The sequence below is a fragment of the Vicugna pacos genome, chromosome 6 (genome assembly GCF_048564905.1).
Source record: "Vicugna pacos chromosome 6, VicPac4, whole genome shotgun sequence".
Lineage (NCBI taxonomy): Eukaryota > Metazoa > Chordata > Mammalia > Artiodactyla > Camelidae > Vicugna > Vicugna pacos.
Window position 1 is genome coordinate 61,321,958 of NC_132992.1, and position 25,488 is coordinate 61,347,445.

General features: G+C 46.3%; 1 protein-coding gene across 1 annotated transcript in view; it reads left to right on the top strand.

Annotated features, from left to right (window-relative positions):
- The window catches only part of PRKCH (protein kinase C eta), a 205,664-nt gene extending 182,751 nt beyond the window's left edge, over positions 1–22,913 (top strand). Inside the window, exons 13-14 of the mRNA XM_006216558.4 lie at positions 20,119–20,262; positions 21,637–22,913. Of these exons, the coding sequence (XP_006216620.1) occupies positions 20,119–20,262; positions 21,637–21,783 (291 nt within the window). The 3' untranslated portion in view covers positions 21,784–22,913. The remainder of the gene's footprint in view (positions 1–20,118; positions 20,263–21,636) is intronic.
- Positions 22,914–25,488: the final 2,575 nt, after the last annotated feature.

A 25,488-nucleotide genomic window follows, 5' to 3' on the forward strand; every position in this document is an offset into this window, starting at 1 on the left:
CATGCACACTACCACTGAGCTGTACCCTACCCTCCTGGGTTTGTTGTTTTTGGTTTTTTTAAATACCACCTACCAGTAAGCTCCCAGCTCTAACTGAAATCTGTATTGTAATCTGTAGAATCAAAGAGCCAGAGTTCTCTTAGGCTGTTTTTTTTCTTCTCTTATGCAATAGTTGTCTTGGGGCCAAACACAATAGCAGTTGATAGTGTTGTCTGCTATAGATCAAGTATTTCAAGCACTTGTGGCTTTATTGTGGGTGAAGTGATGCTCCCCCTTCCTCTGGTCAGGACAGATGAGGCTGTCGGGTCATGTGAATGACATTTCCAGTTGTTTCAATATTGATGGTGTTTCGGTCATCAGCATCCAAGAAGCAGGATGAAGGGGACTTTCCCATAGTACTGGGAGAGGAGAGGTTTTCCAAACTTTCGCAAGATCTCGTTTGCTTCCATGTTATCCTTGTGCAAGCCTTACTGTGAAGTGAGGAAGAAAAAGGAATTTGATTCCCTTATGTTGAGAACAAAAAAGTAACAAGTAACAAGAAAATAACGTGTAATTTGGGCCAGTTTTCTATTCAGAAATCATGTATTATTTCCCACTGTATGCCCAGGGGGAATAACAATGAATATTCTTCATTAGGGAAAAATCAGAACAGTCCATTTCTCTGTTGGATGGTATCTATGGGATAAGAATTACTTTCCTCAAATCATGTCCTTTCCAATGATTTGAGACAAAAAAAACTAGATTTGGAAAATATTAGCCACGTTGGTGAGAGACTTGTCTCTCTTTAGAACTCTCCAGTCATACAATTGGTGTCATTTTAAGAACACTTTGTATACAGATCAGTGTGTCCTGGGGCTGATGGCATGATTGTCCCTGAGAATTCTCCACGTGACAAAAAGAGAAATGATCGCAGAACTCCTTCCCAGGCAAATAGAGCCAAAGCAAGTCATAATCCATAACTTGATTCTCAAGTTCAGGGGCCAATACTCTAACGATATTGAGAAAGCGCTAACTGCATATAGAAATAAAAGTGAAGTGCTTTTGTGCAAATGTCCTCTATCTAGCGTGTTTTCATAAGAAAAATGTGTATATTTAGTAGAAAATGTAGACCAAGGAAACCAAGAATGTGACTTCTATGATTTGATCAATTACAAAATCAGGGAGAAGGGCTTGCCTGTGTAGATTTATGCCCCGAAGTGTCTTAACGTCTGGAGGGGAAATGTCCTTACCTCAGCTGGCTGCCTTTGATGACCTAATCTTTGATAACACCACAGAGTCGTGCTGCAGGGTCGGGCTTACTGCACATTGTGACCTTCCCAGTTCGCGGGCTGGAGCCGGGGTCTTTGTGACTCCCAGGCGTGCTAATCCCCGTGGCCTGCGGCAGCCACCGTCATAAAACCGATGGCTTTTCGTGGTGCACGTATTTAGTCCACTTACTACAGCTGATTTGGGGAGTTTTTTTTAATACTTAAAAGAAGGACCGCAGAGTTTATAATTCAATGAAATTGAATATAATTTTGGATGAAAATGCTAGTTCAAGCCTAAAGAAACAGACATTGGTGGCCTTGGTGTATAGAAGTCGCTCTGCTTGGTACCATGGAGGGTAGGAAATAAAAATCGGTCTGGGCCTCAAGAAACTTTAATGGTCTCTATTTAGGGATTAACAAGCCAGTTCAGGTTTCTCTGATAAACACCTCATACCCTTTGAATCTAGGTCCAATAGCACTCTTCAGAGGCCATATCCTCATTTGAGTTGAACATCACCCACATCTGCTTCTCTTAATTTTTTTTTACATCCTCAGACTCTTCCTAGTGTTTCAGAACCCTCTTGAGAGAATACTTCCCGACTAAATCTGGGACTATGATTTCACCCCCACCCCCATACCCCAATCCCTGTAAAACCTAGACTAGGTACTAAGCAAGGTTAAGATTCATGCGGAACAATTAAGATGGTTTCTTCCTAATGAGGTCAATCTAATTAACTTTAAACTCTATCTTTGATGTGTATAAATTGTTTTGGTAACTTGGATATATGCTAACCAGGAACATCCTCCCTCCATAATCTTTGTTCTGGGAGAAAACAGAGTGTCTGGTGTCTAAAGAGAATCCACCCTTCAGAGGGGACTGAGATGTTCCCTCTGCTTGCAGACTCGCTTCTGGGAATCTGTGAACCTCTTTACTTCCCTTTATTTCGGCTCCTTTCTAATGCCAGCTGCTCAGCTCGCCGTGACGTGTCACTGACTGAGCACTGATTCTCCTAAGTGGCTCTGTCTGTTCTCTGCACGGCGTCTGCCCGTAGGAAGGAGCTTAGGTTTCACTCTGTGAAGGGCTTATCTCCCAGCTCTGGGCTGTTCTGGCCGAGTGACCTCAGCGAGCCACCACACCTCTCTGAAGCTCCGTGTCCTTAGAAAATTGAGGTGATAAAATCTGTGTCATAGGGTTACTACCCAAATTCAGTGAATGAATACATGTAAAGCACCCAGGAACCCACTAAGCCTTCTGTTTCTTTCCCCTTCAAGGAGTGTACCTTAAAAGTCATTTTCTGAAAAGCACTTGAAAAGGTGTCAGAGCAAATTGCTCAAAAACATTCACTGAGAGGATTTCTGAGACAGTTTTGTACACATCAGCCTCCAGGCCCCAAAAGCAAAAGCTTAAATGCCGGAGCTGGGGACATGCAGCTCTTCTTGGCAGGGGGCTGAGACGTTGAGACAGAAGTGTATTCACGTATGACTGAAGCATTGTGCTGTACAACAGAAATTGACACAACATTGTAAACTGACTATACTTCAAATTAAAAAAAAAGTGTGATCAGAGAAAGGAAGAAAACGGTGAGGGCCACTCAAGACTTGGGTAGAGGCACCAAGGAGGGAGGGAGGCATTAGGGCGTGGTCCCAAGGTCCCCGCCTGCTGGATGTGGTACCTTGGGTACGTGGTGGGATTCTGCCATGCCGCGGTGTCCTCATCTGTCCCCTTGGGGTCTGAGATAGCATATGGGGATACTGGAGATGGTTCTTGGCACAGAGTAGGGGCTCAGGAAGCAGCCACCACTGTCATCAGTGAGAATGCATTTTTAGACTCTGCCCTTTTTCTCTGAAAACTCATGAGGATTTATTGTTTTAGGAAGAGGGTGTAATATAGCAAGTCATGCTTCACAAACCATTCAAACTGCTTTCTGGCTCTAATTGCACCTTGATTTAATTAAGCCAATAGAGTTCTTTGCTGGAAGAAACCTAAGAGATGATATCCATTCCAATTCCCTCACTTGATAGACCAGGAAACTCAGGCCTGGATAAATTGTGACTCACCAACGGCCATTCAGCACATTACTTAAAACAAACAGGTAAATTAGAACCCCTGTGCACCTCTCATGGGAAGGTAAAATGGTGCAGGCACTATGGAAAGTGATATGGCAGGCAGTTCCTCAGAAAATTAAACCTAGAAGTACCATGTGACCTAGAAATTCCATGTCTGGATGTATACCCCAAAGGGTCGAAATCAGGGGCTCAAACATATTTGTACATCAGCGTTCACAGCATCATTCACAATATTTAAAAGGTGGAAGCAACCCAAGTGTCCATCAACAGGTGAATGGATAAACAAAACGTGTTATATGCATACAATGGATTATTAGTCAGCCAAAAGAAGGAAGGAAATTCTGATACATATCACAGCATGGATGAACCTTGAATGCATTATGCTTAATGCAGGAAACCAAACACAAAAGAAAAATTATATGATTCCACTTATACGAGGTACCTAGGATAGTCAAATTCATAGAGACAAAAAGCAAAATGGTGGCTGCCAAGGGCTGCCGGAGGGGGAGTAGGGAGTTAGGGTTTAAGGGATACGGAATTTCAGTTTGGGAAGGTGCAGAAAGTTCTAGAGATGGATGATGGTGATGGCTGCACAACAATGTGAACAAACTTAATCCCACTGAATCGTACACTTAAAAATGGTCAAGAAGGTAAATTTTATGTTCTGTGTATTAGCCCTGGGATCAGAATCCAGATTTTCCTGACTCCCCAGTCCACGATTCTGAGTTAGAGTACACCTGGCCATTCCCTATTTTTCTTCTACTTCCCATTAATAAGTGCCCTTTACCCTTAGAGCGCAACATTTTTAGCCCCAGGTTACCCCTTGATGTGATTCTTTCCAATTGTAAAAGAAACATTAGCCACTGGAGGAAGCTACCAGCATGCTGTGTACTTAATACCCCCCTAGCATCAATCTACCACCTGTTTAACTTTCCATCGAGTAAGATAGAATATTTATGATAATACTGTTAGAGTGTTATTTAAAGACTGTGTATTTGAATATTTCTCTTTTTGTTTTTTAATTGTTTTACTTTATTCCCCAGCTTTATTGAGATACAGTGGACATATAACATTGTGTAAGTTTAAGGTGCACAATGCAATGACTTCATGCATGTGTGTATTGTGAAGTGGTTACCACCATAAGGTTAGTTAACACCTCCATCATCTCACGTAATTACTTTTTTGTGTGGTGAGAACTTTTAAGATCTACTTCCTTAGCAATTTTTAAGCATATAATATGGTATTGTGAACTGTGGTCACCATGCTGTACTCTACTATTTTTTCCCCCTACCCAAATGAGAATCCAAATCCGTGAAATACAATTGATGATGTTGCCTTTAAATCTTTGTCTTTTGATTGGATTATTCAATCAACTTATTACACCTTTTTGGTGGTTACTCTTGAGTGGCATCTTGACTTATGAAAGTATAATAGAACTCAGTGCTTTAACCATTTTCCTGACACCAGTAGTCAGCCAGAGCTCACTCAGCCCTTCTGTCTCTCCAGTATCTTAGCCCCTGCCTTGGTAGTTCTCTGATGTGTTTAGGTTTAAAAATATTATTCAGCAGATGAGTCAGTCTGAAATAACATGGTTCAGGATTGCTGAAGGCAGAATGGTTACCATTTTAAAATTTTGATGGACTTTTTTTTTAATTTAAGTCTAGTCGATTTACAATGTGTTATTTCTGGCATACAGCATAGTGATTCAGTTGTACATATATATATATCTTTTCATATTCTTTTTCATTATAGGCTATTACAAGGTATTGAATATAGTTCCCTGTGCTGTGCAGTAGGACCTCGTTGTTTACCCAGTTTTGTGAAGATTTTCCCCGTAGTTGCACTTGTACAAGATCTTCAGACTTCAGTAGATATTCTGTGAGAATTGTTCCACATGTAGATGTATTTTTGATGTATTTGTGGGAGAGGATGAGCTCTGTGTCCTTCCATTCTGCCATCTTGAAGCCCCTCTCTGGGGGACTTTTTGATTGAAGCATAATATATATATAGTCTATTGGACAAATCGTAAATACACAATACATTAATTTTTACAAAGTGAGCATACCTGTGTAAGCACCACCCAGATCAGGAGGTGGAACTTTAACAGCATCCTAGAAATCATTCTTATGCCCCCTAACAGCCACTACCTCCTCCTTTTCTTTCCAACATAACCATTACCCTGATTTCTACAGAAAAATCTTACTTGTTTTGAACTTCGTTTATATTGGATTATTACAGTTCATGTACTTTTTTGTCTGGCTTCTTTCACATATCGTATTTTGAAGACCCATCCATGTTGATGCAGATATTGGTTTATTTTCATTGCTGTATAGTATTCCATTGTTTGATTATATCATCATGTATTTATCCATTTTACTCTGGCCTTGCCAAGAATTGATAAATGCCCTAAGGGAAACAGTATATTGCAGAAAGTTGCTAATTGCAGTGAACCTCCCTTCTCTTCAAGATCTGGCTCTTCAATTCCTGCTTGAATTGGTTAGTCTTAGATGCCTCAAAAATTTTTAAAGTATTATTTTCAATAAGAACAAAAGCTACTCCATTATAATCTATAGCTGAATTTCATTTACTTGTTTTAATCCAGTATGCCTGTTTCTGTCTTTTGGTGGGTTTGAGTAATACATTTGCATCCATTATTATTATTGGGTTATTGAATCTTAACCTTGCTTAGTACCTAGTCTAGGTTTTATAGGAATTGGGGGCAGTTGAAATTTAGGTCCTAGATTTAGTTGTGAAAATTCTCTCAAGAGGATTCTGAAACACTGGAAAGTGGTTGCAGACTTCTGAAAATAGGAAGTACAAAAATTAAGAGAAGTAGATATGGGTGACGTTCAACTCAGATGAGGCTGCAGCCTCTAAAGATGCCCACTGGACCTAGATTCAAAAGGTATGGCGTGTTTATCAGAGAAACACTGAACTGGCTTTTTAATCCCTCAATGCAGAAAATTAAAGTATCCCGAGGCCCAGACCAACTTCTATCTCCTACCCTTTGTGGTACCAAGCAGAGCGACTTATAAACACCAAGGCCAACAATATCTGTTTCTTTTCCTATATTTCTTGTTCTTGGCCTGAGGTGAGCCTGTGGCCCTGGAAGGAGGAAGTGATACACTAGGGAATTAGAACCCCTATTGAGTTCAATTCAGCAAGTCCCTGTCTGGTGCCTTCCCTCAGCTCGGCCTGTGCTAAGTGCTGGGAAGCAAAGATGAGAAGACATGGCCTCTTCTGTTGCTCAAGGTCTAGTAGAATGGGAACATGTAAATGGATATACTTGGCTCTCTGCCAAGGAGGAATGATCAAAACTCCTTTCTGGAGGCCAGGACAGGGAAGTGACATAATGACAAGAGAGAAAAAGTGGCATTGAGGCTGGGTGTTGAGGAACAAATAAGGGTCGGGTTGAGTTCACAAGGGAGAGAGGGTGTTCAAGATGGAGGAAATAACTCATGCAAAGTCTCAGAGGTGGGAGGTCACGCACATGTTCAAAGAACTGCGCTCACCAGTTCTGTGCCTTTGGTGTGTTAGGTGCAGGGTGGGGACAGTGAAGGATGAGTTTAGGACATGGGAACTCTGTGGGGTCAGGGAGACATTCAGAAAATGGTCTGTTCCATGCAGTTGGCCATACAGGTCTCAGGAGAGCACGGGAGGTGCCCACTGCAGCATGGTAGTGAGACACGGGAGCAGACGTGGACTGTGGGGGAGGGTGAAAAGTGAAAGGAGGACGAGGGGGCCTGGGGACACCAGCGCTGGAGGGGTGACAGTGGAAGAGGATGCAGTGAGGAGGTTGAGGAGGAATGACTTCAGGCTGTAGAAACATCTAAATCTGCAGTGTGTCTCTTAGTTTTACTGTGGTGAAATAGGCCAGGGGTTGTACAGTGTGATTCATCCAGAAACTGACGGCCGCAGTAACTTTTGAGTAGCGCTGGCTAGCTAGGAGCAAACGGTCCTCGGCCAGATAACCAGGGGCTTGGGGAACATGTCTGTGTTAGGAGGTAAGTATGCTGAGACATTTTTAAGGACTCTGAGGAAGTGTTCATTTTGTTGTACAATTCCAGATCAAGATAAGGTACACTGCTTTCTTTAAAAATACAAACTTCAGGCCTTTTCCCAGAATTTTGTGTCCACCTATGATTCTGGGCGCTTGGTGACTTCAAGAGTGCCAAAATTATGGACCTGGAGGGTATCATGCTTAGTGAAATAAGTCAGACAGAGAAAGACAAATACTGCATGACATCACTTATATGTGGAATCTAAAAGATACAACAAACTAGTGAGTATAACCAAGAAGAAACAAACTCACAGATACAGAGAACAAACTAGTGGTTATCAGTGGGGAGGGAGGGCAAGAGATGGGTAGGGGGTTAAGAGGTACAAACTACTATGTATAAAATAAGCTACAAGGATGTAGTGTACAGCACAGGGAATGTAGCCAATGTATTACAATAACTACAAATGGAGTATAATCTGCAAAAAGTTTGAATCACTGCTGTACACCTAAAACTAATACTGTAAATCAACTGTACCTCAATTTAAAAAAAAAAAAAGAATTCCCAATGCAGACTCCCTGGATGGTGTCTCGCACGGTCCTAAAAGCTGTCAGGAGGGTACATGTGCTGAGTTTCAGATTGTAATCATTCATCATAGAGCTTGGTGACTATTAGAGACGTAAGCTCAGGATTACAGCGTCGGGAGAACTTCAGAAGCGCTTTGTCTAAACCCCTGGCTGGTAGATGAAGCTGAGGCCGAGAGGTAGAATGGAGAGAGCACGCCCTGGCCCTCCCGACACCGCTTTCCAGTCCTTACCTCCGTCACGCGGCGAGGATAACACTTCCAGTGCCCACTGCTAGTGAGGCAGTGCCCATGAAAGCATCTTCAAAGTGTCGCTAATGTGAGGAATAATTTCACAGCACGCTGAGGGGTGTCATCATCCTCCCCTTGAACAATCCACCAACATCATCAAGATTATTAAGTGCTTAATTGTATATGAGGCTGTGTTAGACTTTTATTCCAGAGAGAATTGTACTTCTGTTTTCCCAGAAGCTTTTTATCTACTCCAGAGTCACTTATGTGGCATGTAAATAGCCAAATGGATATTGGTCCTCCTGTTTATTTAACGGGCACATAATAATGCATATGCACGTAGCAGCCACAGGTCTGCTCTGTTCAGGTGCTGTGCAAGGGGCTGGGGTTAGAAACAGACACATCTGGAATATACATAAGGAATATATGTACATATAGACATCATCCCTGCCCTCGTGGAACTTACAGTGCAGTTAGGGTAGGGAGGAAGACAGGTCTGTTAAAAAAAAAAGAGAGAGAGAGAAATTATGCAAATAACTGTATACTTACAATTTTTTTTTATTTTGTTTAAGTCTAAGTTGCTCTAATGATACAGAACAGGCAGACCAAACCTAATCTAGGCTATCCAGGGAAGCCGTCTTGAGAAGGTGACATTTAAGCTGAGAACAAAGGCTGAAGAGAAGTCAGTCAGGCTTACAAGTATGCAAAGGTCTTGAGACAAGAGAAGTCGTTTGGAGTTGCTGTGTTGGTGAGGCTGGAGTGGAACGAGCTTAGGTGTGGGGCGATGGTGGGTGCGGGGGATGCAGGAGACGAGGCTGAAGAAACAGCTGGAGCACGAAGAACACGGGGCTGAGCGGAGGAATCGAACCTTTCTCTGAAGGGCCAAGGTAGTCACTAAAGGATTTCAAGCAAGCATGAGTGACGAAAATCTTTTTTTCATATTTAAAAGATCTCTTTGGATGTTGTATAAAGAGGTGTCTTGGATCAGACAGACTGAAGTACTTGTAGATGAGATATCTGGGATTTTTTCTTTTTCAAAATCATCCAGGGGTAGTGGAGAGGAACAGATGAAACAAGACTGGGTGTGTGTCAGGCTGGGTGATGGGTACATACTTACGTATGTTTGGAAAATTCCATAATAGTATTTTTAATTAACATATGAATTGATGTCTTATACAGATTCAAAGTGTGTGTGTGTATATGTGCCTGTGTATTTGTATTATGTTTATACATATGCAGATATTCTGGAATGTGTAGAAAAAGTAAATTCAGCCTTCATGAATGATGCAAAATGGTTTAACAATACAAAAAGAAGCCACATATGACACGAGCCATATACCAGCTGTCTGACGGATCTAGCTACATCTTTTTTTAGTTTTGGGGTTTTTTTTTTTAATGTATTGTGAAATGTTCAGTAACAGTGACATCTTTTGATTCCCAGTAAGTGTCTCAAGGTCCTGGACTGGGAGTTTGCATCATCCTGGTCATGTTCATGCTGTAGACAAAATCAGCGGTTTTGGCACACTCATTCTTTACTATCCGTGAACATTCGTATCTTCTCAGGAAGGGCCTCATAGGACGCAAATGAACTTATTGACAAAACAAAGACAGACTCACAGACACGGAAAACAAAGTTACGGTTACCAGGGGAAAAAGGGGTGGGGGGAGGGATAAATTGGGAATTCAGGATTTATAGACTCTAACTACTTTATCTAAATGAGGTGAACAACAAGGTCCTACTGTATAGCACAGGGAACTATATTCAATACCTTGTAATGACCTATAATGGAAAAGAATAAGAAAAGGAATATATATACACTTATAAATGAATGGCTATACTGTGCACCAGAAATGAACACAGCATTGTAAATCAACTAAACTACAAAAAAAACCGAGTCCCTTGACCCCCAAGTTGAGTGCCTAGGCACACCCCAAAGAAGGTTTTTTGATGTGAGAACAGAGAGGGAGAGAGCCCTCATTGGTGAGCTCTGCCCACACCTCCGCGTGTGATCCTTTTCTGCTGGGCCAGGTCTGCCCCTCCCCACCAGAGAGGCAGGCGGGAAGGGCCAAGGTCCTGAGCCAGCCCTTCCTGTCCAGCCCCACGCCATCTCCACGTGGCAGTCATCCCTACTGGGCTTCCTGAGATTTCCTGATGAGCTGCTCTTTGGAACATAAGGTCAGCTCTGTTCCTGGAATTGGTGTCTGCTGGATATTTTCCTTGGCCCCCCTGTTTTTCCTTCAAAAGGAAATGCTTTCTTTCTGACTGCCTTCTTACCTTTTTAAATGGAAGGAAGTAGTAGTAGCCCCTGTTTGTGGACATTTGGTTGGGTATCTATGTGTATAACACCACAGACGGAGTCAGAGATGTGCAAGACCTCAGGCTCTGGATGGCGTAATAATGGCAGTGAGGTCCGTGAATTTGGGGCGAGGTGGTGGGCTTATCTGTCGTTCCACGGAGGGTGAAAGGTTGAACAGGACGGGCACCAGCATCACTCCAAAGTCAGTAACTTTCCTCCCAGGCCCTTCCATCATCATCGTTACCACCCCTCCAAAATGGTGAACTTTGGAGTTCTTGGTGTATCGATGTCCAAAAATTTCACGTAGACTTGGCTAGGGGGTGGGGGACTTGCTTGTGAGAACATTCCCCGCAGAGCACAGAGTCGGTGGGAGAGGAGTGGCATTTACAGGTTTTAGCCCAGTTTTCTACTTGAAAAAAATTCCCAAGTCATTAACCAGTGATCCTTCCAACTGGAAATAACCATAGTATTCGGCCAAAAACGTGCACAGGGAAGAGTTTTTCTTGCGTGCCCTCTTCTCTCTCATTTCTCACCCTCACTGTAAAAGTACATATGATAAACGCTCACATGCGCGTGCTCCAAATGCAAAACCATCCCCCACCCCCCCTGCTCTCAGAGGACAGACTGTAAAAACCAGCAACGACCGCAGAAAGGAGCCCAGGGAGGATGTCCAAGGATACACACCCTCGTGTGAGAAACAGATCCAGGCTTTCTAAGTCCCTGGACTTAAAGATGATTGTTTAAATGGGTTTTTGTTTTTACTTGGTTTTGGTATAAATAAATGTTTCCAGTTAGCCACCATGACACAGAAGAAAATAGTTTGCTTAGAGCTTCTGTGGTTGCGCTTTCTGGCCTCATCTAGCTCCAGGAAGGCCAGGGAGACATCCTCGTGAGTCCCCTAAGCTTAGGCAAGCGATGGCCTCTCTCCGAGGTGAGTGTTCCTTTGTGCGAAATCATCTCCTGTGAGAGAGCACCAGGCACCAGTGCTGACTCAGGTGGGGTCAACACCCTTTTCTCCAGGCTCAGGCAGGGAGCCAGGTTAAATAAGTGCTGAAAGGAGTTTGGTGCGTTCTCCTGAGTCACCTTTGTCAGTTTGGGAGGCATCGTAAACTTGGATCAGGAGGTGATAGCTTTACATCTGTGCCTAAGCTTTACAGAAGTTAAAGTGTGTGCGTGCACGCGTGGGCTTACCTGTCATCACACCTATCAGATTTCATCCTCAGTGCGTTGTCAGCAGGAGTCTTGTTTGCCTCTGTGCACAGAGGGGAAACCACATGTAATTCTGAGATCCTTTTTTAGCCACTAGTGTGTCCCACATCTGTCACCAGGCACTTGACCAGAGCAGCCTGAGTTTGCTCCTCTGCATTCCCTCCTCCCCTCCAGGCAGAGGTGGGGGGCATCCAACGCAGCAGCCACAGGTGGTCAGCCAGGAGGAGGCTGAGGAAGCGGAGGGAAAACAGGGACCAAGTCATGCAGAGGCTCCAGCTATCAATCATGAGAGCTGGTTTTTCAAACACTGTTACGAGGAGGGTCCAAAAGTAAGTTACTAAAATGTCTTTTAACAAGAGGGATGGGTAACAGGCACCCTGGCAGCCCGTGTCCAGGACTGGAGTTCCCAGAGGCAGGCTTCCTCCTGAAACTGACACCTTCTGAAATGGACCGTTTACTCACAGATAGACCAGGCTCATGTTGGCAGAAAACAGAAAAATACTGCTCTTCCTAGAGACTTCACTTTCAGCAGTCTTTATCATTTTATTAAAGTTGTTGTTCTCAACTTCCTTCCCCAGTTTTAGGTTGTAAGTTTCCTAAAAATAGAAGTTCTAACATTTTATCTGTGGCAAGCAGTGTGAAGGATTTTTTTTTAATGAAGTACTTGTTCCACATGACTCTTTAATCTCCATCTCTCAAGCAGGAGGAAGAGCATGCCAGACGTTTTGTAAAATGAGCATGGAAATCTTTTCTATGTAGAGGTTTGTTAACCGATATCTGTGGGTCAGAGGCACTTTTTAAGTTGGAAAAACTCTGATGAACAGAAGTAGCACACTTTGTTTTCTGTCGTTTGTCCCTGCCAGTTATCAAAGATGAATAATTTTGAGCAGTTGATGGTTTGGTTTGAACACCAAAGATAATGCATGTTCAGGATAAAGAAAGGCATTGCCCAATGTTTCATCAGGAGGAAACAAAGCTGTTGTGTGGTATGTCTTTGGAGTAACCTTTTTTTTAGCACTTGCATCCTTGCAGTAGCTACATTTGGGGGATCACGGCTGTCAGGAGAGCTGCCTCTTCCTCTAACACTTAGGAGTTGCTGGAGGGCAGTGAACCCCGCCCCGTCAGTCAGAGCTGCTCACAACTGGTTTGCCAGAAATAAAACCATCTTGGCCAACACTATTAGTGTTGGCACAAATGCCTAACCTTGGGCGTCCATCTCTGAGACTCACCTCTGACTTTTTTTTAGCCAACATTATCTCAGGAGCTCCACTCAGGTCATGTGACAGACTTGGGTTTCAGAGGAGGCTCAGGCAGAGGGCTGAGAGTGCTGCAAAGGAATTGAGTATGTGCCCATGAGAAGGCTGCGTGCAGGATTCCAATGACAGGATGGAAAATACAGCCCACAAGCCTGCTCCAGATTTGAGCCCTGTTCCCGCCCCAGTGCAGGAACAGGAACAGGACAGGGCATTTTTAGCACTTGTTTTCAATAAGAGGAAATAAAGCCCCCTGTAGACTGTGTCCCTGGAGGGAGCTCACGTTGTGCTCTGATGTGGGTCAGTTAAGGCATTTTCAAATATACTCACATCCTCACCCACCCCTTCCTTTGGTAACTAGCCCATGGAGATCAGCAGAAAAGAGTTTGATTTCATTTTTCTAAAGACAAGTGCACTTCAGACCCAAGGAAAATGTGGCGTCTTCACCTGAGGGGTAATGACAGGTCCCCCCCCCCCCCCCGCAAATCCAAATAAAGAAGAAAGAAAGGGTAAGGTTGTAGACTCTTGATGTTGGCACAGACCGTGGGGGACGTTGGTCTCTCTCATCTGACGCCGACACGTCATTCAGGTCTTGTTCCAGTGTCTCCAAAGGACAGTCCTGTTCCTCCCAGGAAAGCCCCTTTTATCACTGAATGGCATTGAGTATTAATATGTTTTCATTGTAATTTTCCTTGCGACGTACTTACACATGCTCCTTTAACTTCCACTCCCTGAGCTTATTTCTCCATTCAGCACTGCCTCTTCTGGCCGACAGCACTTCTGGTATTTGGAAATACCAACAGTGTCATCTTTTCTTCTCCGATATAAAGACACCAGTGGTTGGAGTTGAAACCAGGTGGTTAGTATGAAGGATTCCTCAAGTTCTTTTCAAGACTGTTCCTTTCCTGCCACATCCCTTAGTGCCCGCTCTGGGTGTATGGCTCAGTCACTTCTCCCTCCCTAGAGTCGCGGGAAGAAGGCTGTCTCGTGGGCCAGCAAAGGGAGTAGCACATGAGCAGACAGAGCGCTGTGCCTTCTTATTCACGTGAAGCTCTGAGCATCGTCCCAGGGTTGCTCCTGACCTGTCAGTCCATGCTGCTCTTTGATCTGGAATCCATGTGGGAAGATACTCGTAGCCTCAAAGGGAGGTTTAGCACAGTGACTGAGAGCAGGGGCTTCTCGTGTGAGCTAGATCTGGGTCCAAATCTCAGCTCCACCACTCCCACACCGGGTGGCCTTGGGCAGGTGACCGAGGGGGGAGCACGGGAGGAAATACAGACTGGGAAGCGGAGGAACAGACCCAGCAGCTGGCTCACATGTCTCACCTTGTCCCTCTTACCTCTGCCCTGGCTGGAAGGTGCTGCTGCCCACCCCGCCGCTGGCCTGCAGGGGTAGGAAGGCAGCGGTGGGAGACTAGTCTTCATCACAAGGGCAAACTCTGCCTGTGACAGTGGCCAAAGACCCACAGGCACGCAATTTATCCACGCCAGGGTGGCCATCGTGTCCTCTCCCTCCCCAGAGCTTTCTGTAAAGCCAAAAATTTCCTTCTTCCTAACTAGGAGCATCTCCCCGGAACACGGGCGGGAGCGCCCTGCGGCCTGCTTTCCTGCCCTCTAGCTTGCCAGCACGGAGCGCGAACTCTCTGCCTGTTGGTTTGCAGTTGAATGAGAGAAGGAGGTGATTTGTTTGCCCCTCAGCCACATCCACCTGTCAAGTAGGAAACATAGTGTTCTCTCTCTCCTGGAAGAAAATCCTAGATCGATTGCTCTATTTATATAACTAGTCTTCTTCCTCTGAAATCAGATAGGTTTTTGAAACAAAAACTACTTTGAGTCACGGAAATGCATTAAAATGTAGGCAGAGTACATTTGGGTCATGTTATTGCTACACTCAGGGTGAGCTGGAACTCTAGCCTCTGCAACACCGGGCAGCTCAAAACAGAAGCCGCCTCGGGTGTAGCAGAGCCCACAAGACATGACAGGTACTATAGCTGACCTCAGACTTATAAGCAGAGGTTCCGGGGTTGGGGGTATAGCTCAGTGGCAGATCGCGTGTCTAGCACGCACAAGGTCCTGGGTTCAATCCCCAGTAACTCCACTCGGCCTGCACTTGGTACTTCCCTTCTGTTGTTAAAGCAGATAGAACTGCATGTTCAAACCCGAGTCTTATCCGCGTTCTTGTTTTCAGATTGTCTTTCGAAACCCTTATCAGAAAAATTGTTTTCTTGAGACCGTCACTGCCACTGTCAGAGTCTGGGGCAGCGTAGGCAGAAACAGACCTTGCTCTCTTTCCTGGCTGCCCAGTAGAGTAGCAGAGAAAGCCAGATAAGCCTCAGATGTTCAGCTCCCCGAGGCTTTTCAGTCCGTGCGCTTGCCGTTAGGTGGAACAGGATGGTCCTACAGGCGCTTTAACAAGATGCTTGCTGATACTAGCCTTGACTGAGGGCTTACTTTGTGCCAGGTATTTTGTGCTGATTATCTCATTTACTCATCATCACATTGTAAAATACAGGAAAATCTCCATTTTACAGCTGAGGAACCTCAGGCCCAGGGAGGGTAATAAATTGATCCAAAGCCACACAGCCACTGGTGGGAGAACTGGCATCCAAACGTAGTAGTCAGGCTGCAGCACCTAACCAGTTCACTCTGCGCCCTCCTTCAGAGGAGCTCTTACATCCTTTGTACATCTTCTCTTGGTTGGCAGGAGGCTCCCCAGGACAACCCTGTGCAAACCCGGCCTCCATCGCTTAATGTTTCTTCAGAGAGACACCTGGCCGACTGCTTCCCCCTGTGGCCACGCCCTCTCTGCTGCCTTGAAAGAATGTTTCTCATTCTCCCGGCAGGCGCGTGCTTCTGATTCCTGCAGAATCTTCAACATAAATTCCACTTTCACAAGGGCCACGGGAGGAAGGAGGAAACAAGATGCATCCATGCATTCTTGCCCCTGTCCTCCAGTGAGCTAGAGACGTACATTTGGGGTGGCCTCAGCTTTTCCACCCGGCCTCCTCTTTGCGGCATACAAAGTGCTTTTCATTGACCCCAGCAAACATTCTGCTTCCTTTAGTAAATGTGTCCAGAATTTTTCATGAAGTCACTTTATTTTCCCTCTTGGCTGACTTCCCTGTTGGGACCACAGTCGGGGAGAAGGTCAGTTGAGGTGAGGCAAGTTGTCAGTGGGACCTTAGAGACGGATGAGTGATCACCGTAAACACCATCGCCGTTAACTCGTTTGGCATTTGGGTCCCAGTCGGGACGTGAGCAAATAGAGGAAGTTTTCTGCAGCGGCGTCATGCCATCATCGTCACAGCTGCAGGGACACAGTGCTTAGGGATAGTCCTGGGCCTGGTCTTGGGCAGCAAACCCCTCCTACAATAGAAGATCCAGGCCTGGGACTGATGTTCAGTGTTCCTTCACCTCCCATCTCTGCATCTTTGGAGGCGGGTAGTCAGACAGGGGCTGTGACCACACCCCCTCCTCCTTTCACTCTTTCAGCACCACTGAGCACCCTCCTCTCCCTGGAGTGGTCCCTGTCCTGGTTTCTGTTTCGTGGTCTTTATCATCCTCAGGCTTTGTCATGAGCTCCTGCTGCTACCCTGGCCGCCTTCTTACCTTGTGCCAGGCTTAGGACCAGCACAGGCCTGCGTGAAGCCAGCCCGGGGTGAGGCCACAGGGATGGAGGGCCGAGGGGCTGACCAGGGATCACCGGCCCCAGCTAACGAGGCAGCCCCTGCTCAACTCCGGGCCGTTTTCACCACGGAGGTCCATTGTTCCAGGATATTCCATCTTCAAGAGAATTTGGAAAACTTGACTTTGATGTGATGTGACATTTGCTACTTTTTAAATGTTTGACAAGTAGTTAAAACTATTTTAAAATCCTCGATGTGGGCCAAATGAAATGTCTGCGGCCTGGAGCTGTTTTCTGTTCTGTTCTCTCTCTCCCTCCACCCTCCCCACTTTAGCAATTTCTCTCTCCCCAAACCATGTCCCAGAAAGTGAGATCTTTAGCCCGGCCTGCACCCCAGTCCTGCATGGCTCCTCATCTCCTGGTGGGTGTCTGCACATATCAAACATATAGCACATCAGTGTCTCACACCAACTGCCTAGATCCGTGAGATCTTAAGAAACAGGTGTTTTGATTTTGGCTCCTCTGACAAAAGTACTGTTACTCCTGCTCCTACTTCCGTTAACACTACTCCTCCCGACAATGATCTGTTGCTTTTTTGTCCCCCATTTCCACTACTTGCCACCAATATTCCACTGGACAGCCGGAGGGCACCCTGGGACCTGCCACCCCTCCAGGCCCTTCCCCCCAGTTCCAGGCAGTGCGGAGTGTGCTCGTTCTTCTGCCCCAGGCCCTCCAGGACACCCTTCCTTTCCACTAACTAGAAACTAAGCTCTGAGCTTGTCCTGTCTTCCCAGCCATTGCCTCAGGCTCCTGACTAGTCACTCCCAATCCCCAACAACCTCTGACCGCTCCGTTTGGGATTTATCCGTCACACCGTGGCTCGAGTCCTCCCCTAGACCACAGGGCAGCTGCCGTCACCACCTCTCCGTGTTATTTTTGGTGGGTCCTCACAGCTCCCCGACCAACACGCGCACGGTTGCTGGCATCTGCACCACCTGTGCTCTCGGGCATCGTGGTCCTCTTCCTTCCTGCTCTGTTAATTCTGTGCATCCACGTCGTCTTGCCAAATGTCACCTCTTCCACGAGGCCATTGCTTGCCTGTGCACCATCTACCCCCAGAGATTTGCCCTGTCCCCCCTTTGAAGCTCCCACTGCACCTGCCTGTGTCTCTGCATTTCATTCAGCTGGGTGTTACAGAGAATGCTTGCTTGCCTCCGCCCTCTTCTCTTGATCAGCTCCTTCGTGGGGAGACACCATCCTTGTCATCTGTGTATCCCCCCACGAGGCTTAGTGCGCTGTCTTGCACAGATACCTGCAAACCCACTTGTAAATAGAACTTTTATTTTTTCACGTGGAGGATGGCTGTATCCAAAGGGCTCAAGATATTCAAAGTTCAAACTGCTTGGTTGTTCATAAGGATTTACCAGAATTCTAAGTCTAAGCTAGTGAAAGGGTTATTCTGCCTGACTCCCTTTCCAGGGATACAGTTGTCAGAGGAGAGCAGCCCCATTGGGTCTGCCTCGCCTTGGGCAGTGCCTTTCCACAGTGCCCCTTGGAAGCTTGGCTTCTGGGCCACGGGCAGGGAAGAATACACAAAGTCATTCGGACACCAGGGCTCCTGCCACCCTGGCATCAAGAGCCCTCCACTGTTCCTCTTGCCCAAAAGAACAAGTTGTACCCACACATTCACAAGGTGTCCTCTGCTCGCACCATTGGCAGGCCTGAGAATTTCCCACAAGCCATCTGGGTCTGTTCTGCTGGCCTTGTGGCCTGAGTTTTTCACAGCATTGATTTTTGTTAATTAGACACCACTATTCCATCAGGGATTGTATCCCACTGATTTTGCTAAGGAGAGTGTACTCATTTCTTTTGTGTATGTATTTTTTGCTGCCTTTCTAAGGTGCACAGACTTATCTGGGGAGAGGCCAGGCAGTGTGAACTCCTAGCTCTTCCAGAACGAAGTGGTTTATGAGATCTATTCCCTAAGTCCATGTGGACCCCCGTGCGTGCCCAGAGTGCTAACTGCCCAGATTGGACTCTGTTGCCCTGAAAGCTGCCTTTACTTTCGAGTTCTACCCCCAAATCCAGCAGCACCAGGCCTTGCATTCCTTGTGTCTAGGAGAGAGGAGAAACCATTCAACCCCATCAGTATCTTCATTTTTCACTCTCTGTCCTTTGAAGCTTTTTTTTTTTTAAGCATTTTCGCATTTTACGAAGTCTCTCCTGTCAGATTTGCTTAGGGACTTCTGCAGCCTCCTCCCTCCGTGTGATCATGTTCATGGGAAGCAACCCGGGAGGTCTCGCAGCTTTGGACACCTGGCAGGGCCGGGACGGCCACCTCTAAACCCTGCCCTTTCATGTGTGCACCTTCAGCAAGATTTCTTTAATTTACTCTGTAAATTCCACTCCAAAGCCATTTCTGTGAACACATCACTACTCTTGTCTTGTGTTCATAAATCAAACTTGGAAAGAGGTGCTTGGGGGCCGTTATCAGTTTGTTTAACGATAACTTGATTTCCATTTTTTTTAATTGGAGTATAGTCAATTACAATATGTCAATGTCTGGTGTACAGCACAATGCCATAGTAATGCATATACATACATATATTCATTTTCTTTTTTTTTTTTCCATTTTTTTTAAGTTTGTATCCAAGGCAATTTTCTTTCGAAAAATGGGAAATTAGCTTAAGTGTCTTTGAAATTGAAAATCACATGCCAGTTATGAAGAATGAATTATCCTATACTGGTCCTCAGTCAGGAAATGGTCAGAACACCTTTACTGACCATTTTGTGCAAGTAGAGTTAGCCCAAAACATCTTGCTAGGAGCTCAGACCCAAGGAAGTTGCCCAATTGATATAAATACCGAGGATTATATATACACATTCCTTGAATATGTGGCAAGGCTTGTTTTAATTTTTGGTCTATGTAACAAGAGTCTCCATCATGAAACATTTCAAAATGGAAGGGCAAGAGAGAAGGGAGCATCTTACAGAGAAAAAGCTTTTCACTCAAAACTATGATATCTCTTTTGTAGAAATAAAAGCGGCCACCTTTGTTTTTCCTGGAGCCCGAACACAGAACTTTAAGTTTTTCACCCTTGCGGCTTCTTCACAGAGATTCTTCAGAATAATGACTCACACTCTTCTCTCTGTGGTCTTGTCAGAGAGCGGGCATCCTGGCTGGCCGGCCGTGTCTCCCAGGAAAATGGCACAGCTGTTCTGAAAAGTAGCCCCATTCATAAGCTGCCGGCTGTCTACAACTGCAGGGCTGGAGAAAGGACACTGTTTTAGAAAGAGTTTCTTTCCTTTCAAGGGGAAAGAAAAATACATGGTATTTACAGGACAGAAAACTGGACCCTTCAGTTTTGTTTGAGTTGCCACATCTGAAATGGAAGTGGGGAAGGCCAGAAGCACACACGAGCCTTTGCGCCTTCACGGGATGACTCATTGTGCCCATGCTGCCCGGGATGGAAAATTCAGCTGGTTAAGCAAGATCACAGCCAGGAAGCCTCACAAGGGCTCTTCTGCCAGAGCTGATGCCTGCCATCTTAGGACACACTGGCTGTGTCTGACTGAGTGATTGACTGTCTCTCTCCCCTTGTCTCTCAGTTCATGACCAAGAACCCGACCATGCGCTTGGGCAGCCCCAGTCAGGGCGGTGAGCACGCTATCTTGAGACATCCTTTCTTCAGGGAAATCGACTGGGCCCAGCTGAACCATCGCCAAGTAGAACCACCTTTCAGACCCCGAATCGTAAGTGTCCAAGGCCACCATAGTAGTCTTTCTTCTTTCTTAAAGTGTCTCTGTGTTCCACTCCAGTGCATGGAGCAGTGGCCAGTCTCCTGGGGAGTGACTGAACTGGAAGTTGAGCCTGATGCTCTGAGAGGCAGCCTCACCCGGGAGGAGGCCGGGCTCCTCGCCGCTGAGGCCGCATCTGTGTGTGCTGGGTGACTCCTCAGCGTTTTCACCTCTCGCTTGCCCTGGCCCACCCTCCCTTAACCCAGGTTAAAGTTTCCTGTGGTCTAAGAGTCCTTGAAACTTTCCAGGTTTCCCCCAAAGAGTTTGGTTGAGGAATTCATTGTTTCGAGCCCATTTCCTCACACTCCTTAGTCAGCGCGCCTTTCCCAGGCCCCCAGGAAAGTAGAGAGGATGTGAAATGCTCCGCAGTTCCTGAGCCTGGCTCCCCAGCCTGGAGAGCTCGGGACTGTGACCTCTGCTGCAAGCTCTGGCCAAGTCCTCTCTGACCAGGAGATACTCGCCCAGCGAGGCAACTGAGTGGAGTGGCAGTCCTGAGGGCGTCCCAGCTCTCGGCCTGAGAGCTGAGCTCCTTCTCTTGTGTGGGGCAAGAGAGCCACCCCAGGTAGGGGAGGAAGGGGCGCCCCAAAGGCCAAGACAGAGGTATCGTTGCCTGAGGTAAGAGAGCTGAGAGGCCTCACGATCTTAGAAATGGTCTTTTCAGCATCAGTGTGTAAAAATGAAAAAGACACATCTGTAAACATCATTAGCCTAACCTGTAACAGCCTGCTCAGTTGAGACACCACACACCCAACAATAAAGCCACTTCCTTTCCTGGGCAACCCGCTGTGGGGAGGAAGGAAAGCTTGGCCAGCAGGACAGAATTAATCTGGTGAGTAAAGTGAGAGGCAGTCATTCCCAAACACTCAGCAGTCCTAACAAGTCTTTCAGGAGAATCTCTTCAAGCATATAGGCCTGTGTACAAACAAGAGGTGGGCCAAGCGTGAACTTTCACAGCCTCTGTTGACTTGTGTGCCCCTCGGTCAGGCCCACTGAGCAGTGGTACCTCGGTGAGATGGAGAGGACGTGGTAGACCAGCCAGCTGGGTCAGGTGACCAAATTAATTCCTCAGCCTCCCAGCCAAAGGCTGGCCTGCTCAGCAAGAGTGTTGTGGGGTTAGTGAACTGGTGGTTACCACATGCCCTGATCATACACTATGCAGTAGAATTCATATAAAGCACTGTTTAATCAATTGTCATAGCTGCCACTAATGCTCCCAAGAGAGGTGCAGAGCAGTTCTTGGAACTTGTGGGAAGGGGCTAAGTCCCATGGGAGATGAGCTAGTCTCAAGGGCATGAAACCTGAAATTTTCCTTGTTTTCCTTTTTGACAGAAATCCCGAGAAGATGTCAGTAATTTTGACCCTGACTTCATAAAGGAAGAACCAGTTTTAACGCCAATTGATGAGGGACATCTTCCTATGATTAACCAGGATGAGTTTAGAAACTTTTCCTTTGTCTCTCCAGAATCGCATCCATAGCCCTATGGGGAAGGCGAGCAATGGTATGAGATTCGAAAGGGGATCGAGGTTTTCCAAGCATTTCCTTGGTGGGGAACCCCCACCCCATCATCAGCCTTAGAACAAGAACCTGACCTGCGGGGAGCAGGTGGAGAACTCTGAAGTTTGGAACGTCAAGAGAGCAACTGCTTCAAGCCCTGAGGGAGCCATGGTTCTGGAAAGAGTTGACACTGAAATGCGATTTCAGGAAGAAATACACTGCTCAGCCTGTGAGTTTCCATGGCTACTTCGGGCTTGGGCTATATTAACAGGAGCCACAAGGAGAAAAGGTATGAAGAATAAACCAGATCCTAGAACTTCTGAGCCAACAAGGCTTGTTACTTCGACAAACTTAGACCTTGTATGGACCACTCCGAGGTGATCTTTATGCCTATGAGCCCCTAACACTGGCCCTCCGCAAGGAGTCTCTAAATGCTAATGAAGAACTGGAAGAGAAAGGAAACAGGTGGCTTTCCACGTAGAATGATTTACTTTGAGGAAGCAAAAAACATGGTCTCCATAAAGCTCACAATTTCAAGCCCAGTATCAACAGCAGATGGACACCACTGCAACTGACACAGCTTCTTCTTTTCCCCTTCCTTTCGTTTAATAGATATTTATTGAGTGCCAGTGAGACGGTGCCACAGTACCCAGTAATGTCAACAACACATTTGCGTTCACCAAGCTTTCACTCTCAAGTTACCTGAGTGGTGTCTGCGTTCTGGGAAATGCTTCTCGCCGTTGCGTATGTCATAAGCGCCCTGTGCGTAGCTCTTTTCACAGAAGGCGGCTGGCTGCCCGAAGAGAATCAGCAGGTGAGCTCCGGGTGCTTGCTGACTTGTCGAGTCTCATCGTGGGGCCACGTCTCGTTACTCCTCTGGACTCATCAGTGCAGAACCGCCCTCCACTCCTGTCCATGACCAGACTCACGGCTTCGCCCTTAGCAATTTATTTATATTTTAAGAGACAAAGATGTCTGTTTGGTATGCATTTTAATAATTAGAAATGGCTCTTGTAAGCAGGACATTTATCAAAGGACCTTATGCAATGTACTCATATATATGCAGTTGGAGAATTTTATCTGGCTGAAATAAATGCATTTTGTAACAAAAGGATTTTTTTTCTGTCTAAAAGGATTTAGTCCTATCCCCACCAGGAAAGGAGATACCTAATTAAAATAAGCTTTGAGCAGAATGTAAAGCAACTTCCTGAGAGCAAAGGTTGGCGTCACATCACACGTGTTGCTCAAATGAACGTGGCCTGTCTCTTCCTAACCCCAGCTTTCGTTCTGCATCAGGGTCATGACTGATAAGCATTTACTAGGTCTAGCTACTGACACAGTAGGATGGTGGAGCAGTGCTTATCTCTCCTTCAGAGAAAGTAGAGCACAAGTTCAGTAGCCCTCCATCTTTTCTCCATGCCGTCTGACCATTGCTGTAGCAAGGGAAGGGAGAGATGGAGGCGGTACTTACTGCTTACCTACCTTTCCTTGGAGGGACACATCACCTCTGCTCACGCCTGATTGGCCAGAACAGGGCCAGGAACTACAGAGTAGCTGAGGGGTATCCGGGTAGTAGTGACAGTCTCCGTGAGGGTCTTTCTATTGCATTCCAAGGTGAGAAAAATGACTTTTGAATGAATAGAGGAGCTAAGACTCTCCCTTTCCATTGAGCTCTTAGCAGTTGGGGGGCACTCTCCCCTAGGTCAGTTGACCCAATCTTCACAATATCCCTTTTGAGAATCACAAGGCCACTGGCCGCCCTTCCAGAGGCAGACTGGCCCCATGCCATTTGATCTGCTGGCACTGAGTCTGCTGGGGCTTCTGGGTTCCTGAGCTCAGCAATAGCATGGAGGTCAAGATGAGGTCCCACTGACACTTCCCTCCTTACCATCTCGCCTCTTGGAAAAGGAATCTTAAGCAATCCTCAGGCCTCATCACCCTCCATCCTCATCCCCACACCCCTTTGCCCCTACTCTCCCAAGTGATTCCACGCCAACCTGACTAAATTTGACATATAACCATGAGTGTTTGAAAGGAGAATGATGATAAAGCATTTGCTCTGAGATATTATTCACCTTTGACTGCAGATGGAATTTTTGTATTTATTTCATTTCATATTTATTATGTATGAGGCCCTGTTACCAGTACTTCAAATGTATTTCCTCATTTAGTGCCCCGAGAGGTGGGTCCTCTCATCTTCATTGTATGGATAGGGAAACTGAAGGACAGAGAGATTAACTACAGTGTCCGAAGTCACACAAGTAGAGCAGTTAGGTCAGGAATGGGACCAGGTGACTGAACTCGAGTCCCGAGTTTTAGCCCCATTTGGTGAGATTTCCCTATTAAGGCCAATCTTATTTTCCCGCTTTTGTGAGTTATTAAGAACAACAAAAAGGGTGTAAACCGGATTTAGCAGAGTGCACTAGATAAACTGGCAGCTGGGCAGGCCAGTATTACTCATCCCAGCTACAGAACAACTTATCAGCAGTGAAATTGTCTGATTTGCATGCCAAGGGCCTGGAACTGCTCACCCGGCCTTAAAGGAACTGGGGCAGGCCAGAGTGATGCAATCAGGACTTGACCTCCCCAAGGAAGAGGAAATAGTCTGGGTCATACCCGTAAACCCTGTCTGCACCTCTGGGGTAACCTCTGAGCCTTGGCAGGAAGGGTGTGTGTCGGGGAGGTGTCTAGTCTTTTCCTCTCCCCCCCCCGGGGGGGCCTCTCTGGGTTTCAATAGCCCACCCTTGCCACAACCCCCTGCTAGTAGATCAGGAAGGAGGCAGATGGCCTCGGGTCTACCTGGGCAGCTGCACGTTTACAGCGACAGAGGTGATATATACCTTGGTAGCAAAGAAAAGAACTAGAAATAAAAACACCCCGTTTATCATTCATCTTAATTAGGTGCGCATTGCCATAAAAATATTCCAGCCACGGACTTGGCCTTGACTCTTTCACAGGCCAATGCCATGAAGCTTTTTGTCTTTATTCCCAAGTTTGGTCATACTGATTGCTTTACCTGGCTGTGTCGTCTTAAAATGACTCGACAGCCCACTGCGACTGCCCCTGGCTCAGCATCACATTGGGTCCTCTGACTTCTCACTTTCCACCATCTGAGAAGATGCACATACAGCCAAGACATTTGCCAAGGAAGTGAGCCCTGTGGTCATATGTTGCCCTGAACTGAGTTGCGGGTTGGAAAGAACAGGCCCGAGTGCGGCTATTAATGAGGCTTTGTCGTCTCACTTCCTTCCTGTGTTCAATTAGAATCAAAGCTAAGAGTGCCACCCTCGGCTGCTTCCTGTCTCAGCCACCCCACCCACAATCACCTCCACGGCCCTGTCAGTTGCACTTTCTCTCCTCTCCCTTCCACACTCTTTATTCCCCAGTGTCATAAGTCAGTTCTATATTCTCCCTTCCCCTATCATTTGATTTTCCAAGCCCACCTGGCCAAAGAGTCAGCTTTCCAACCACCAGGATGACATCAAATCCTGATTTGCCTATGTACATTACAGGCTCCTTTAGAGCCCAGAAGTGGCAGCCACCTTGTCCTTGTATTTCTGCATCTTCAGCATCACTTCATGTCTGGTCCTGCCGAGTCAGACTGTCTCCGAGCCCAACCCTGCCTGCGCTGCCCACCACGGTTCCGGGAAGCAAGATGGCACAGGGGTGAGCACGTAGAGCACAAA